General features: G+C 39.1%; 1 protein-coding gene across 1 annotated transcript in view; it reads left to right on the forward strand.

Moving 5' to 3' along the window:
* Positions 1-7,954: 7,954 nt before the first annotated feature.
* The window catches only part of RORB (RAR-related orphan receptor B), a gene marked incomplete at its 5' end in the record, with an annotated part of 37,781 nt that continues 30,893 nt past the window's right edge, over positions 7,955-14,842 (forward strand). The window contains 2 exons of the mRNA XM_009865810.1: positions 7,955-8,040; positions 11,915-12,056. Of these exons, the coding sequence (XP_009864112.1) occupies positions 7,955-8,040; positions 11,915-12,056 (228 nt within the window). The remainder of the gene's footprint in view (positions 8,041-11,914; positions 12,057-14,842) is intronic.

The following is a 14,842-nucleotide window of genomic DNA, read 5'->3' on the forward strand; positions in this document are numbered from 1 at the left end:
GAGTAATTGCTTGAGAAGCAGCTCAGAAAATAAACAGTTGTAGAAGAGAGATAAACAGGATTATAGTTGAAACCTCCAGTTACACAGAGGATGGCTTTAGGCTTCGTTCAGTGGCAGCAGCGTCATGAGTGCTGAAATAGCTGAGTGTCAGCTGCTTCTGTGTGGAGATGTAAACTGTGCAATGGTCCTCATTTCCCTTGATAATTTTGGGTGGCATCAAATTCTGTGTAATGGTCCTCATTTTTCTTGATAATTTTGGGTGTCATCAAATTCTGGGTTTAAGTGTTGTGGAAGTATAGGAAACTGGGGACATTTGAACAAAATAATGCAAATAGTGGTGGAGGAGAGGGGAGATGTGAGGACTGTGAGTGTGCTGCAGCTGCAGTCTGGTTATCAAAGAGCTGGAGAAGGTGCTGCCACAGAGAGAGATAGAATAAGCACGAGACCTTCCTTCCACTGGAAGTTGAAGTACGCTTTAGGTTTATTTCCACCCGACTCTAGCAAGCAGTAACACAGGCTGTGTGTGAGGAAAGATGGGGTTGTGTGTTCCTGCAATGTCTCTCTTCGTGCTACTAGGCTTTGTAACTGTACAGTAGTCATCTTTCCTTATCTAACACAAAGAATTTGCTATAAATGACACAACATGTCAGTTTTGTCCAGCTGTCAACAGGCAGAATGGACTGTAAATAGTTGTCGTGTTGTCTGGGCTCTTCGTTTGCAAAGTGTATTAGTCCATTTATCCAGAAGAGGGAAAAAATAGCCACATTTCATTACTTGTCAATAATAAATAGTAATTCAGAAACACTGAGCCCATTCTTAGTAGCTTCATCGGTAAAGACAAGTAAAAAGGGAAAAGAATTTTTCCTGCTAAATGCCTGGTGTATTGCAAACTATTTAAGTGAAACATCCACTAATTATGATGAATAGGTTGGCTAAGTGTACTTCTCACAGGAAAGAATGTATTTTCTGTATAGGCTGATATTTTTTGAGCAAGTGCACATTTACTATGTAGAGAATTGCATATCAAACGTGGTCATCACTGCTCAAATATGCTCATCCTGACCAGCTTATATAAACACTAGCTAAAGCTGCTAGAGATTATTTGCAGAACATTGGATCTGATGAGCTCAAATATAAGATAGCTTGAGTTGTATAATCTCTTTAGGGAAAGTATACAGTATCAGCAGAACCATTGCTTGAGTCTTTGAGGGAAGTAGAAATTGTGTAGTAATAATTCTGCATTTATTATATACTTAAATCTTTCCCTGTGAATAAGGCAAGTGTCTGAGGTCTTTATAGGGCCCAGGATAAGGCTTTGAGAATTTAATTAAATATCTCTGATTTGAACTCACCTATGGAGCCCAAATTATTAGTTTTGCAACCTGTTTTTGTTATGTGAAAACTTTTTTTACTGTAGTACTATCCTTTGAAGTTCCGCATGTAATTTCCATGCATATGAGTTGCTAAGGAAAATATTTTATGGACTAATACAGGGAAGTCCATGTTGAGAGGTAATGAAAATGCTAGGTAAGTTGTCAAAGTTTACCTGTCCTTTGACCCTTTCTGACCTCTTTGAGCACAGCTTTCAGAGGTCAAGCTTTGAGCTGCAGCTTCTGACAAAGGAGCTGATTTTCATCTTTATGGATCTGGACACTGGGCAGTAGCTGTCCATGTGGGCCCCCAGCAACCTACAGAGGATAGAGGCGTTTCTGCTTCTCCTCTGCTGCCTTCCCCACCTACAAACCGTCCCACAAAAGTCCAGGACAGCCTTAAACACTTGTGCTGGTTGTGCACTTCAACCATTCTGTCTTCTTCAAAATAAAGGAAAAAAAAGCTGCTAGGAATCAATTTCTGTGCCTTTGGCATCTTCCTAACCTTTCAGTGTTTCACTGAGTGTTTGGCTGCTATTCTTGCCAAAAAAAAAAAAAAAGCTGCACAGCTTTTATTTGAAGTCTGGGAAACAGCATCACCATGACTGTCTTGTAATAACTCTATGGAAATTTAGATTTTCTGTTAATTGATAAATGTTTTAATACATTAAAATCATCACTTATGGGGGGAAAAAAGTAAATTAAAAAATGGCAATCTGAAACAAGTATTTATCAATTATCTCACAACATCATGTCACTGCTTTTAGTACTCTTCTGTTTCTCTTGCTTGTAACTACACTTGCTCCACAGAGAATCATCCAACCTCGTAAATCTTGCAGCTTTTCTAATTGATTAGCATAATGAAATTCAGCTCTGAGCAATTATCCTTAACCTGTTTTAAGCTTGAAGTCTTTTGCTCCCATCTGAGGTGTGATAAAAAACTAGGGTTCCAAAAAGCATTTCTTTTTAGAAGAGTTTATCCCTTGGTCTAATAAAAGATACTACATGTATCTGAAAATCTCATCTCGTCTATATCCTTGGAACCACCACAAGCATAGCAACTTTTTACTATTCATGAATTGTCAGATAACACTACTAGATCCATTGTAGTTTCACTCAAGAAAAGTAAGAAAGGGCATTTGAACACAATTTTTTTTTCTTATTTCTGTTCTCATTGTGATGGGAAAAGGTTGTTCTACTGTGCTCATTTTTTCCCTTGCAATTTTACCTATTTTACTGAATGCAAAGGAAAGGAGTCTGCACAGATCATTCTTTCCAGAATTGTTATAAAATTAGTACCTAACAATAAGATACAAAAAGATCAGATATTATGAGCAGTTTGGAGATTACCTTTAGCTCTGGAGGAGCCATAATCTTTTAAACTCATATTACCTTATCTGTCTATTTCAAAGCATTTGACAATGGTCTGTAAACATTATTATGGCTATGAAACAGATACAAAAAGTCTTCAAATGTATCTACAGTGCAAATATAAATATATTTCCTATATATGCAAAACCTCCTAAATATACAGCATGTAATTTTGAAACTTTTCATCAGTCTACAGCTGTTATCATGCATATTTCCGAAGTTTGATCTTACCGTTTTTAAAAAAAAATAGCTTTTTAATGCATGCAGTAAGAATGTAGAGGATAACTATGTAAAGACTTTTTTCTTATTGAAAAAACTTCAGCTTTTAAAAGGTTCTTTTCCAACAGTATTTAAAATAGCCATGCAATAAAGGGCAGGGTTGATCTGTAAGAAGAGCTGACATATAATTCAGTTCTTTCTTCCCCCCTGCCCCCCACCTCCACTGGAAAATCATGAAAGAGGAAGGGAAAAAGCAAACATGTCATCAAAATGCCTTCCAAGTAACAATGATTATACACTACAAAAAAATTTGGCTAAGAGCATGAGACCATGAAAGAAATCAGACCTGAAATTGTGTGGACTTACAGGAAAAACAATCTTTCTAGAAGTAGTCTATGATTCTTTTATTCTGGGCAGTGATCTATCAGATTTCTCAATATCCAGCTTCTAAGACCACCACTTACCTTGAAATTCGTGACAGGTTTCTACTATGTGTGCCCAGTGAGACATAATGATATACAGCAACACCTGCTTCTGGGGAATTTGTATGTCTCTGCACGTGGGCTGTAGGACTGGTATACTGGGGAATCATCAGCCTTGCTGCACATGCAGAGAGGGCCCTGGGCAGAGAGGACCTGACAGTCTTCTTAGCTCTAACCATGTCCAGGATCCAGTCTCTCACAGACATAGTTCTGTATATCACTGTGCAAAATTGCTAAGACTTTATGAAAGCATTATTTTCCTGAGTGAACTCTATCGTATCTGCTTACCCTAATGGCTCATTTGGGGTATGGCTGACAGCAAACATATCTACAGACACATTAATCAACATTAGCTGGCATTAATTAGCTTACTGAAATATTGCTAACTATGTAGCTCTCACTGCCTGATGTATAACAGAGGCTGAAAGCATAGCTAATATCCTCAGCTGTGGATTTTCACATTATTCAGTGCAATTGCAAAGCACATAAAGCCTTGCTGTGAAGCCACAGAATATCTAATCCAGTGGCAAAGGGGATTCCAAGATCTAGGTGGCAGCCTAACTTATAGTGAAAACTTCTATTGATGGTAATGTGCAAGGAAAAAAAGCCGGCCTTACTCACAGAGGTTAGGATAAAGAAAGCAGAGTTAGCAGCTAGATAAAAATGCTGAATATACTTAAATTGAAATCACTCAGGGATACAAACATGAAAGTGAACTGGGCCAATCTACCAGCACTTTTCAAAGAACTCCAGCTTAAGGATGACGGGAAATCTTGGAAGGAGCAGGAGCTGGGTTTTTTGCTGTCAGTTCTCTTGCCGGTTAGCTCAGTGGTTTGAGCACGGTGCTGGCAACAAGGATCAACACCGAGGTCACGGGTTCGATTCCCGCTTGGTTCCCATGTGTTGCCAGGTCTAGTTGAGAGGTGGCGTCCCTGCCCATAACAGGGAGGTTGAACTAGATGATCTCTAAGGTCCCTTCCAGCCTAGGCCATTCTATGATTCTATGAGTAACCTTGATGTTTCCAAGTGCAGTCCCTCCTGGATCAACAAATTACAGAGAAGACTTCCTCGACAAAGTTCATGCCCAGCATGCTTTAGTATCCTCTTTTGATCAAGAACTAAGTATTGAAAGCTTGAGTCTTTTTTTCTTGTTAGACAGCATATGCGAGTGGCAGTCCTCACAAATACACAACAGGCATTAGCTGCCTTGTCGATACTTACTTTTGTTTCAAGAGGAATTCAGCAAACTCACTGTGTTATTCCTAATTTCACCAATATAACCATTCTTGAAACTTGATTATTGCCCTACTTTCAAGATAATGAATTTAGTGCCCACGAGTAATTTTTTTTTTCTCTTAAAAAAGAAAAGAGAAAAAAAAAGCAGCTCAGTGTACTTTTTTATTTCTCTTGGGGCAGCATTTGAGAAAATAGCTAATGCTTAGTTTGAAGATGGTTTTAAGTACATATTTGTTTTTATCCAAGTGTTCATTTCAAATGTGTGAGATGATTTTGCGTTTTCTTCCTTAACAGAATTCCACCCTTCTTCCTGTTGCTCTTAGGGAATTAATTAGGTTCCAGGTAGTAAACACAGCATCTGTGGATTATTTTTAGTAGTCCTGTAGAATTAATTAATTTCCACTGTGGCATTTGAATTTGTAGGGGGCAGTGCTCAGCCCCCAAGAGCTTTAAACTTAAATGTAAAGTACGAGATGAATGCCACAAAGAAATAGGATGACACTGTGGTGCTGATGAGACAAGCTACACTTGGTGATAAGGAGCAATTATAATGCAGCCAGTATCCAAACATTATAAATGTTTTGTTAGGATCAGGATGATGGTGTTTTGTCAGGCTTTTATCGACTGATGAGTCTCAAGACAGGATGAAAACTGAATGTGCTTGTTGAAAAATTGGACAAATGGACAGCTGAGACTCGTGTAATTACTCGGGAAGAGGCAGGAGCCATTATTCTTATTCACATTATTAAAGCTGATGGTAAAGCAGCAAGTGGAAGGACTTTCAAAGTGGAGATAAGTAGTTTTTGCTCTTATTCTTTCCTCGTGTTTACTATATTGGGAAGAAACACGTTCTATTCCTGTGCTGCCAAAAGTTATCATTTTGGCAATTTCAGTATTACTAGTTCATTCCATTTTTGCCTCAATATTCAGGACAAAGTACTGGATCATTGCATTTTATACTTGTAAGGAATTTGAAAGCAAACCACTTATTTTATAATAGCTACAGAGAGAGATAGGATATACAGGTCCCTAAAAATGCTGGCCTAAGAGGACATGGGAAAAATAAAAACATGTTATAAGTGGCTGAACAAAGCTACAATGTGAAAAAATGTTGTAGCCTCTAACAATCATTAAATCTGCAGAAGAAACCTGGTACACTGGGTGTTAATTGCAGTAATTCAAGAGGTTTCTGGGAATACAGTGGCTTCTTTTTCATCTGGGCTGTACAATTAGTGACTCAAGTTTTCTATTACGGATCCTGAAAGTGTTCTGCTGTCTTATAAGAAAAAAGAAATTCTTAGGAGACAGTACCAGTCTACTTTTTTAAACTTCTTCAAATGCCTTCTGTGTCCTGAAGATGCTGCCTTTTCTCTGAGCACTCTGAGGAGACATGGTAGCAATTTCCTAGACTTCCTGTATTTACTAATTTATATCATGGTTAGTTTTGAATAAGGGTTTGGATTAACTGAGGATTTGCAAGTCTAAAATATTTATTTCATATTAACTGAAATTAGCATTTAGTGACCTGGTCCACAGATATTTACTATTAATGTAGTACTTATAATTGCCAGTCATGCATGGAATTATTGATTGCCCACAGTTGCTAAAACGCAACAAATGGCACAGGATCAATTCTGTCTCTGTTCCTATCGCACTTACTTCATACACAGATCACCTTAAACATACTTTCATGTTGTTTGAGTTTGTTCTTTTTCCTTTGTCTTGTCTTTTCCCAAATATCTCCTCACATTGCCACTCTAGTTCCTGTCTCTGACATTGACATATGTCTTTGTCAACATAAAGCAGTGTGTGATCCCGGAGCTGAGCTTTGCTCCCTCCACATGACACTCAGGCAGAGACCTGTGAGCAATTACACAAACTAGCCTCTCAAACAGCAGTAGCTGGAGGTGCATGTTTAAATGTTTTAATTACCTCAGTGGGGATAAGGCATAGGAATTTTTGAGCAGGATCAACCTGGCAAAATTGCTAAGGAACTGCGAATGCTTTTCTGTAAGGAGTTGCCTTCTTTTTTATGCCTCTGTCACGGCAAGTTGGCTAATGCGTATTAGTTTATTGATAAGGCAAAGAAATTACCACCACTTAATTTGTGAAAACAAAACTGAATAGAGAGGCTAACTCAAAAGTTGTGGATGACATTGGAAATTTTATTTCTAGTTATGAGCTTTCCTAAGTACAAAGGTGGGCAGGTTTTTGGTTCTCAGTTGCCTCCATCCATTCAAACACATTAAAACCAAATTACTATTTCCTACAACAAATTAATTATATCCATCCAGGATTAGGAGCAGTTTAAAAACGGGTTTACTTGCCTAAGCCTTGCCTAAAAATGTGCTTAATCAGAGACAGCGTCTTAGGAAACTGAGCTCAGTGTAGAGAACTAAAGTCTCTTTAGCCATCCACGAACATCGTTCCTCCCTGGTTCCTTTGGGATACCATATCCCAAGGGAACAGCTACCTGAGTTTCCAGAGAAGAGGGCCTTCTAATGTTCACCTTGTGGAGTTTATCTTGGTAAGCTTCTACCCTAAGTAAGGGGATAGGGGAGTAGGGAATACAATGCACCTTTCATTGGGAAGTGTGATGGCTCTGCGGGACATGGTTCTGAATTTTCGTTGTTTAACCATATCATGGTAGGAAGGTAAATCCTGGCTGCTGCTAAGAGTGATAAATGATAACTATAGGTAGAAATGGGGCAAAATCCAGACTATATAATTAAATTATTGCAGCATCCACTGCATAACCATGCTTAGTGCTTAGCTTACAATGTGCAGTCATTCTTAAATACTTTTTTTTTCAGCATTTATGTTCTTTTCTGATTATAACCTGCTCACAGATTTGAGGTGGGATGCTCTTCTTAGGATGAGCATCTGGACTATAATCTTATTTCCCTATCTCCTAAATCTATTTTTGGAGTTGAATGTGTCCAGTTAAAGTACTAATAGGTAGAAATCCTTGTGCTCAGGGTAACCCTACTACACAAGCTCTTGTGTAATTCTACCTCAGCAAAATGAAAAGTCATGAGTATTTGAAATGTGAAGCGTTTTGTGGGGCATGGTAGGAACTACACAGTGTAAAGCAATTAAAATTTGCCAAATCAAAGCATTCAAAAACACACAGTACAATACAAAGCAGTTTTGTATTGTCAGGGTGGTGAACAGATTATCTACTGTCTAGCTCCAGGTTTTAAGGTCTTCATTTGATAAAGAAAGAAATTAAGTAGAGTTATATACTCAAAATACTTGTCTTCTTTTCTTTTTCAGCACAAATTGAAGTGATACCATGCAAAATTTGTGGTGATAAGTCCTCTGGAATACACTATGGAGTCATCACATGTGAAGGCTGCAAGGTATGAGATTTTAATACAGCATAGCCATCAGCATCTGCATTACCCTCAAGCATCTGTGTGCAGTAATACACTCTTACAGGCTTTCAAGCAAGTGTGCCACAGGCTGTAAAGCCTGCTGCTGGTATAGATGCATTTCATGCCTGATTTTACTAGTTGCTTTCCTCTTCATCAGATAGTCTTTGGAATTATCTCCTTGTTTGAAACATGAATTAATCCCATCTGATGCGGTATAAGTACTGATACAGAGGCTGGCAACTGTAAGTTACACCTGTTCTACCTTAAATCACCTTGAGAGATGGATTTCTTATCTTGTTTCCTATTTAAACTGTGCAGCATTGAGAGTTGACATCGTATCTCAGCTCAACATCTTAAAAGCCTATAGGTCTCAGTTTAGTACTGGTTTATCCCCATAGTATTCTCTGCAGGCCAAATTGTAAGCTCAAAAAAAAAAAAAAGTGCTTTACATTATGAGTAGTGTAAAACGATCCATAGCCTTCTTCCTTATAAGCTCCAGCACAGGGCAATTGCTGGAAGATGGACATAAAATAAGCCAAAAATAAGGGTAAAAAAAGCCTTCCATGTTGCTTTATCATATTATTGTATTATCCCATGCATTAGTTCAAATGACACAAATCAGACCACAAACCAAGAGAAGAAAGGCTTCAATATTTAACTTTAAAAATAATCTGTTATTTTCTTGTTCCATTACTCATGGAAAACCGTGGTTTTATCCTGCATGTTGATATTTCAACTTTGACTGTAAATGTGAAATTGTGAAGATGGAAAGGCAGCATCTCTGATTTCTTCTGTGTGGAAACACACAAACTGGTGCATCTGAAAGTGGGTGCACATTTGTAGAGTGAAATGGCAAGTCTATGTTTACTTACAGCTTTATAAAACTTCAAAATATCTGAAAAATCTGAAAAATTGTGAGCACCTATTCCCAAAAGAAAGCTTTTAATGACAGCACATTGAGAAGCAATATGTTGTCAAAGATCAGATTTCTTTCAGAAACATTAACAATTGTAAATGGAAAAACCCACAATGCATCACTGTCTTATTGTGACACTGGACTAGAAATAAGCATCTTCTTACGATGATCACATGAAACAGGGTTAGACTAAATGATCTGAGACTTCAGAGTTGGTACAAAAGCTACAGGGGCAAAGTGCTTAAAGTGGAAAAACTGCATCTCATCTCAGTGCTCAGCACCCACACAGCAGTTAGTGTCCTGTAGGTGTGATTAGGGTTAATGCTGGCCCTTCTGTGTGCCTCCAGAGGAGATGATACCCCTCAGCTCTGTGTGTAGACTGCTTATCGGGATAAAAAGCTTCTCTTCCACTTACGACAGTTTTAACCCTGTTGTTTTTGTGCCAGTTTTGCAGTATCAGATCAATTAGTCTAATCTTGTTTTGTGAGCCAGTTGTGAAAGAAGATGTCAGTTTTCACATCATGTCCAATGGGAGGCATCTTGGCCTGTCAGAGCTCTCTTTGAAGGTAAGCGCTGTCTCAGGCAGCGCATCTCTGCTTTTCATTGCCCAGCAATTAAATAACTATTTGTTCAGCCCACATACTAATAACTTGTTGTTTCTGCCTCGTTTTGTCTGCATACATTAGGAATCTGAGTTAATGCACGCATGCGGAGCCAGCCACCAGCCAGCCACAGAGTTTCAGGACACAGCATCCCAGGATTGTACTGCCAGTGGCAGTGCTACAAACTTCAAGGGACAGGAAATACCTTAACTCCATGCCCCTGTATATTAGCTATGCGGCTGCAAATGCATAAGTGCTTAAGGGTCATCATAAATACTACTGCTGTTTTGTGCACATGCCTGCATATGCCAAGTAACCTGCTGGACACATTGAAGAAGATGGTGGCTCTGCCACTATTGTCACTGAAAGAGTGAAACCTGAAGACAGAGTTCCATCCCATCTGTCTCTGTGGTTCCTTCTTTTACTGAGAAGCCTTTTATCATCTCTTTTGCCTACCTTCAGAGCTATGTATGGAATAAGGCACAGTCAGTGCTAGATGGTTATGACAGGATTTTTTTAACATTATTTAGTTGATTTGTTCTCAAATCCATACCCATCTAGGAGCTGCTAAAATATAAATGTTTAAACTAGAAAATCCTTCACGTGTCAAAACTAAAATTGGCCATAAAGTTCAGCAGAGTAGAAAAATCTGCAATTATCATCTGTTTAGCCTTAAATTAAACTCACTTCCACAGTTTCAGGATAGTCTCGATCAGCTAGAATCAAGTCCCTGCCAATTTTTTTTCTAACAGTTCTACTAAAGGGCATCTGTGTTCTTAAATGTACAAATCACACAACTTAATTTGTTTTTCAGGTATACTATAATCACTGATAAGACCAGCACAGGCCAGGTGAAGTAAGACCCTTTGTGCTTGACCTCAGGAACTAACACTGCTGGTGTCCTTGGTGGGACACCATGCCCGTCACCTATTGTTACTGACACCCCACACTATTCTCATTGGGTTTACCAGGGCTTGAGTGACAGTTCAGGCATTACTTGCAGCATGCGAATTGAGCCCTGTGACACAGTTGCTTTGTTGCTTCCTCAACCTCATTCCCCCAAAACACACGACTGCCACAATTTCCTTTGCTTGGCATTGCGATCTGTCAGCCTGTGCAGAGATAACACTGGCTTTGACTGATAAATGGTCAGCTCTTGCCTTCTGACTCCATTAAGAGCTGTTTACAAACCAGCCTAGAAAGTCACAACACCTTTGGCATAAGTTTGGGGGTGTAGTATAACTGTGGTAATGATGCTTTCTGCCCAGTTTCTCCTCGTAGCTCCTTGCTGTGGCTAGGCTGTCCTTCAGCTCTCCCACCACACAACCCTGCAGCTGCCTGCATCTGAAGATGCCAAAGCAGTCAAGGAACTTCTCTACTACATTTCTCTCTCTCTCTTTCTCTGGACTTGCTGTTCCTCCTGTCCTTTATTTTACAGGAAAGAAAAGAATATCATAAAATGCCTTCCCCCTCTTTTTTTCTCTAATCCCCACCCTCTGTTTTCATTGCTCTTATCACCTCTGCCATTTTATGCCAATTCTATAATAACAGTACCTCTCAGTGTTTTTCCTAGCAACTGGGAGCTCAGAAGGCCTTATGTATGGGTTAAAACTCTCCTTCTAGCCCTCTGCTCTTTAGCCAGATAGCCCACAACTGTCCAGAAAAACCTTCTAGGAGATAGAGTAACTGCACGTTTTTACGTAGATAAAATGGATAACGTTATATTCCATTGAAGTGGAAAATGTCGTTACTTTCTCATGGTAGTGTCTAAAGGTGTTGCTTTCTCCTTTGTGTGTTGACTTTACTTGATACAGTCATTAAATCCCAGTGCTTTTGTGATGTTTGAATTTTAATTCCTTTTCACTCCTGAAGTGTGTGATCCCTCCAGATCAGATCAACATTTGCCAGGTGAAATTGAACAGCAGACTTCAGCTTCTATTGCTACACATAGCCAGTGCCAGTTATTACCTGTATCTTTCATTAAAGGAAGAAAACAGTCAGAAAAAGTACTTCTAAATTCATCTGTTTACAAATGCTGACAAGCTTTTCTTCTATTAGGAGCGTTAGATGATGCATGATCATTACTGCACAATGAGAATGCGTTCTGTAACGTTATTTGCATTTTAACAAAGTAGAATTACACTCTTTACAGAATAAAGCACAGTTCTCCTTATTCTAGGTAAATGTTCTTTAATTTCACTGTACAAGGCCAACATATCTGCAAAGCCCTAGCATAAGTAGCATTGCACTAAATAATATTTATTGTAATTGTTCACATGGTTTGCTGTGTGTGCTCATACAGACACGTGGTAATATGTCTCTCTTGCTCTCCTGCCCCTAGGGATTCTTTCGGCGAAGTCAGCAGAACAATGCCTCCTACTCCTGCCCAAGGCAGAGAAACTGTTTAATTGACAGAACCAACAGAAATCGTTGCCAACACTGCCGACTGCAGAAGTGTCTTGCCCTGGGAATGTCTCGAGATGGTAAGGAGTCGGATTCCTGCTTCATGCCTGAACCCTTTGAAATTCTTCTTCACTACTGACTTACTTAAACTCCCTGTAGATTTCTAGAAAAAGAGAGAGAAGCTCTTTGCTTTGTAATGCATGCACTATGAGACACAGACCTTTGCCATTCAGTTAACAAAGGAGGCTATTTTCATGAGGAGGGAGGGAAAATCACAAAATGGAGAGCAGTATTAGTTTGGAACAGAGTCAGAAGTGAAATGTCTTGCTCTGATCAAAGGAACAAAGAGGTCACCTCTGGAGAGGTGGATTTATATTCCAGTTTAGATAGCCTCTTATAATAAACATTAACAGTTATCTTAATGTTAGATATTGGTATGTGAAAGTATCCTTTTCCTTGAGATCTCTGAAGGTTTATGACAGTTGAATAGGCGATTATGGAGAAATTTACACCTTGATAGCATTGGCAGTTTCTCTTTATTTTATTCGGAGCATCTGACCAAATATTTCACATTACTAAAAACCCATTTCTTTTACATATACCTCATTCCCTGTCCCTGTCTGGGTTTACGGAAGAAGCGTTTTGCAGTTTAGCACTGAGAATGGACGCTGTGGCAAAGGAAAGCTCCACTGTGTATGAAATAGGAAGATCCTTTGTTCCTTGCAGAACTCTTGACCACCTTCCAAGCTGTGGTGTGACAAACCGTGACTGGCAGATGGAGAGCATACACCTTACTGGGGCCATGGTCAGTGGGAGGCTTGGGCAAGGCTGCCCGCAGCCAACCTGCCCCAGCCACCACTGATCATGCAGGGCGTTTCCAGCTCACAGAAACATTATAAATGGTCAGAAATTATGAGAAGAAAATGTTTTATTTTTGAAGGCAAGTTGTGTTAATTTCAATTGCCCGGCAGCAGTTTTCTGTCTTAGAAAGTTTACACAAAATGTGCCATTTCAAACTAACAATTGCAGATGGAGAAGTTACTTAAAGGGCTATTTCTTTAGATGGTCTGCAGATTATAAACTTGTTTTAAACTTGGACTGTAGTAGGTCTTTTCCTACCTCAGTATATCTCACTGAAACAACTTGCTCACCAGTCTCACCATCTTGGAGTGGCTTTGCAGTCTTTAATCTGGGAACCCTTCTTGGTCCTAGCATGCAGCTTACTCGATGCCTTAGCTCCTGATTCTTCCCAGAGAAAATTAAGTAGTAACATTTCAGTAATTCAACAGCACGTGTTTTTCCTCCTAAAAGTAGTATCTTCCAATGATTTGAGGGACCACGGGACCATTTTAATGTGACTGAACAGCACTGTCTTCCTAACCTATAATTCAGGGACCACTACGTAAAGACAAAGAGACAAAGCATCGCTTTCTTCTCTCATTGTTTATGTAAGGGTGTTTATACTTAACAATACTAAGAGCTCTTGCAAGTTTGAAATAGGCTGTATGGATTTTTTTTGAATAGAGAAATTGAATGTTATTTTTACCTCTCAGCCATGTAACAGATTCATTTTTATCATGCAGAGGCAGGATGCTGATTGACAGCAGCTAGAGAATCCAATTAATGAATGAATAATGAGAATAAACAGTGGATGTTTGTTTTTATTGCTCAGGCCCTAAATTTGAAGAAAATACCCAGTTGTATTTTTCAAAATAAAGTCATTGTGTATTGTCCATAAGTGTGCACAGTGCACTGTGGACTCATTCCAGGGGCAGGCTGTGTTCATGTGAAGGACTGCAAGTAAGATGTCTGGCAAGAATTAAAAAAAAAAACCTCTTAACATAAAAAGGTGCAAATAAATTCAAGAGGCTGCCATCTCCTTGGTGTTCTGGCACTGCCTTTTCGTATTACGCTCTTTCTTTCCTTTCTTTTTCCTGGCTGAAGATTTTCATGTTCATCCACAGGCTCTTCTCGAGGGCCACACTTTGAACTGTGGTATAGCAAAAATGAGAGCCAAGCTTTCATTCCGGAAAATAGACCTCATAATACATAGAAATCAGTATTTCCAGAGTGACGTCTTTTTATCTGTGCTCTGATAAATTAGGCTGAATGTATCTCTCATTACTCCTCTGAGGTTCTGAGATCAGTCCAGCAGAAATCCAGAATTTTTAGAAAGATAACGAGGAGATGGGGAAAATAATTAACTATGACCCACTGTATATGCAGGGTGTGGATTTACTCCTCTTAGTTCCACAGCCATCAGTCTGTCATTTTTTAAAATTTCAATCTCAGTGTAATGAACCCTGTTCCTGGAGAGAGTGGTTTGCACTCTGATGTTTTCCTCCTTTTCCCATCAGAAGGAATACATGGAGATTATGTAAATTGATTGTGTAAATGCCTGAGACATTCTTCTGTGGAAAAAGTGACATTCATTTGTGCTGTTTACCTTCAAATTTATTATTTTCCTCTAGGTTCTCACTCTAACATGCAAGATTTTGGGGTTTTTTAAGTGTGAAGATAACAGCCCATTGAAAAGGTGCCATAATAAGGCTTTAGGGCTTGTTTTCATTCAGACTACTAATCTTGTTAATGCACTGTTTGTGGAAAGTTGGTAAATCACATGGGATATGAATCTATAGACTGTACCTTTCATACAGCTGTGGGTTGTTTTTCAGTGAACACAGAGATATGAAAGAATGCATGGTGTTTTTAACGTTCACAGCGGGAAGTGAGTTGCTTGACTGAGGACCTCCTGTCAAGTAGGAGCCATTGTCCTCAGCCTGTGAATCCAAGCATTTTTGTTGGTGAGATGCGTATAGTGTAAAACTTTGCCTCTTCTCTCGCATGCTTCCATAGCAAAAGTAAC

The sequence above is a fragment of the Apaloderma vittatum genome, unplaced genomic scaffold, assembly GCF_000703405.1.
Source record: "Apaloderma vittatum isolate BGI_N311 unplaced genomic scaffold, ASM70340v1 scaffold12093, whole genome shotgun sequence".
In the NCBI taxonomy this organism is placed as follows: domain Eukaryota; kingdom Metazoa; phylum Chordata; class Aves; order Trogoniformes; family Trogonidae; genus Apaloderma; species Apaloderma vittatum.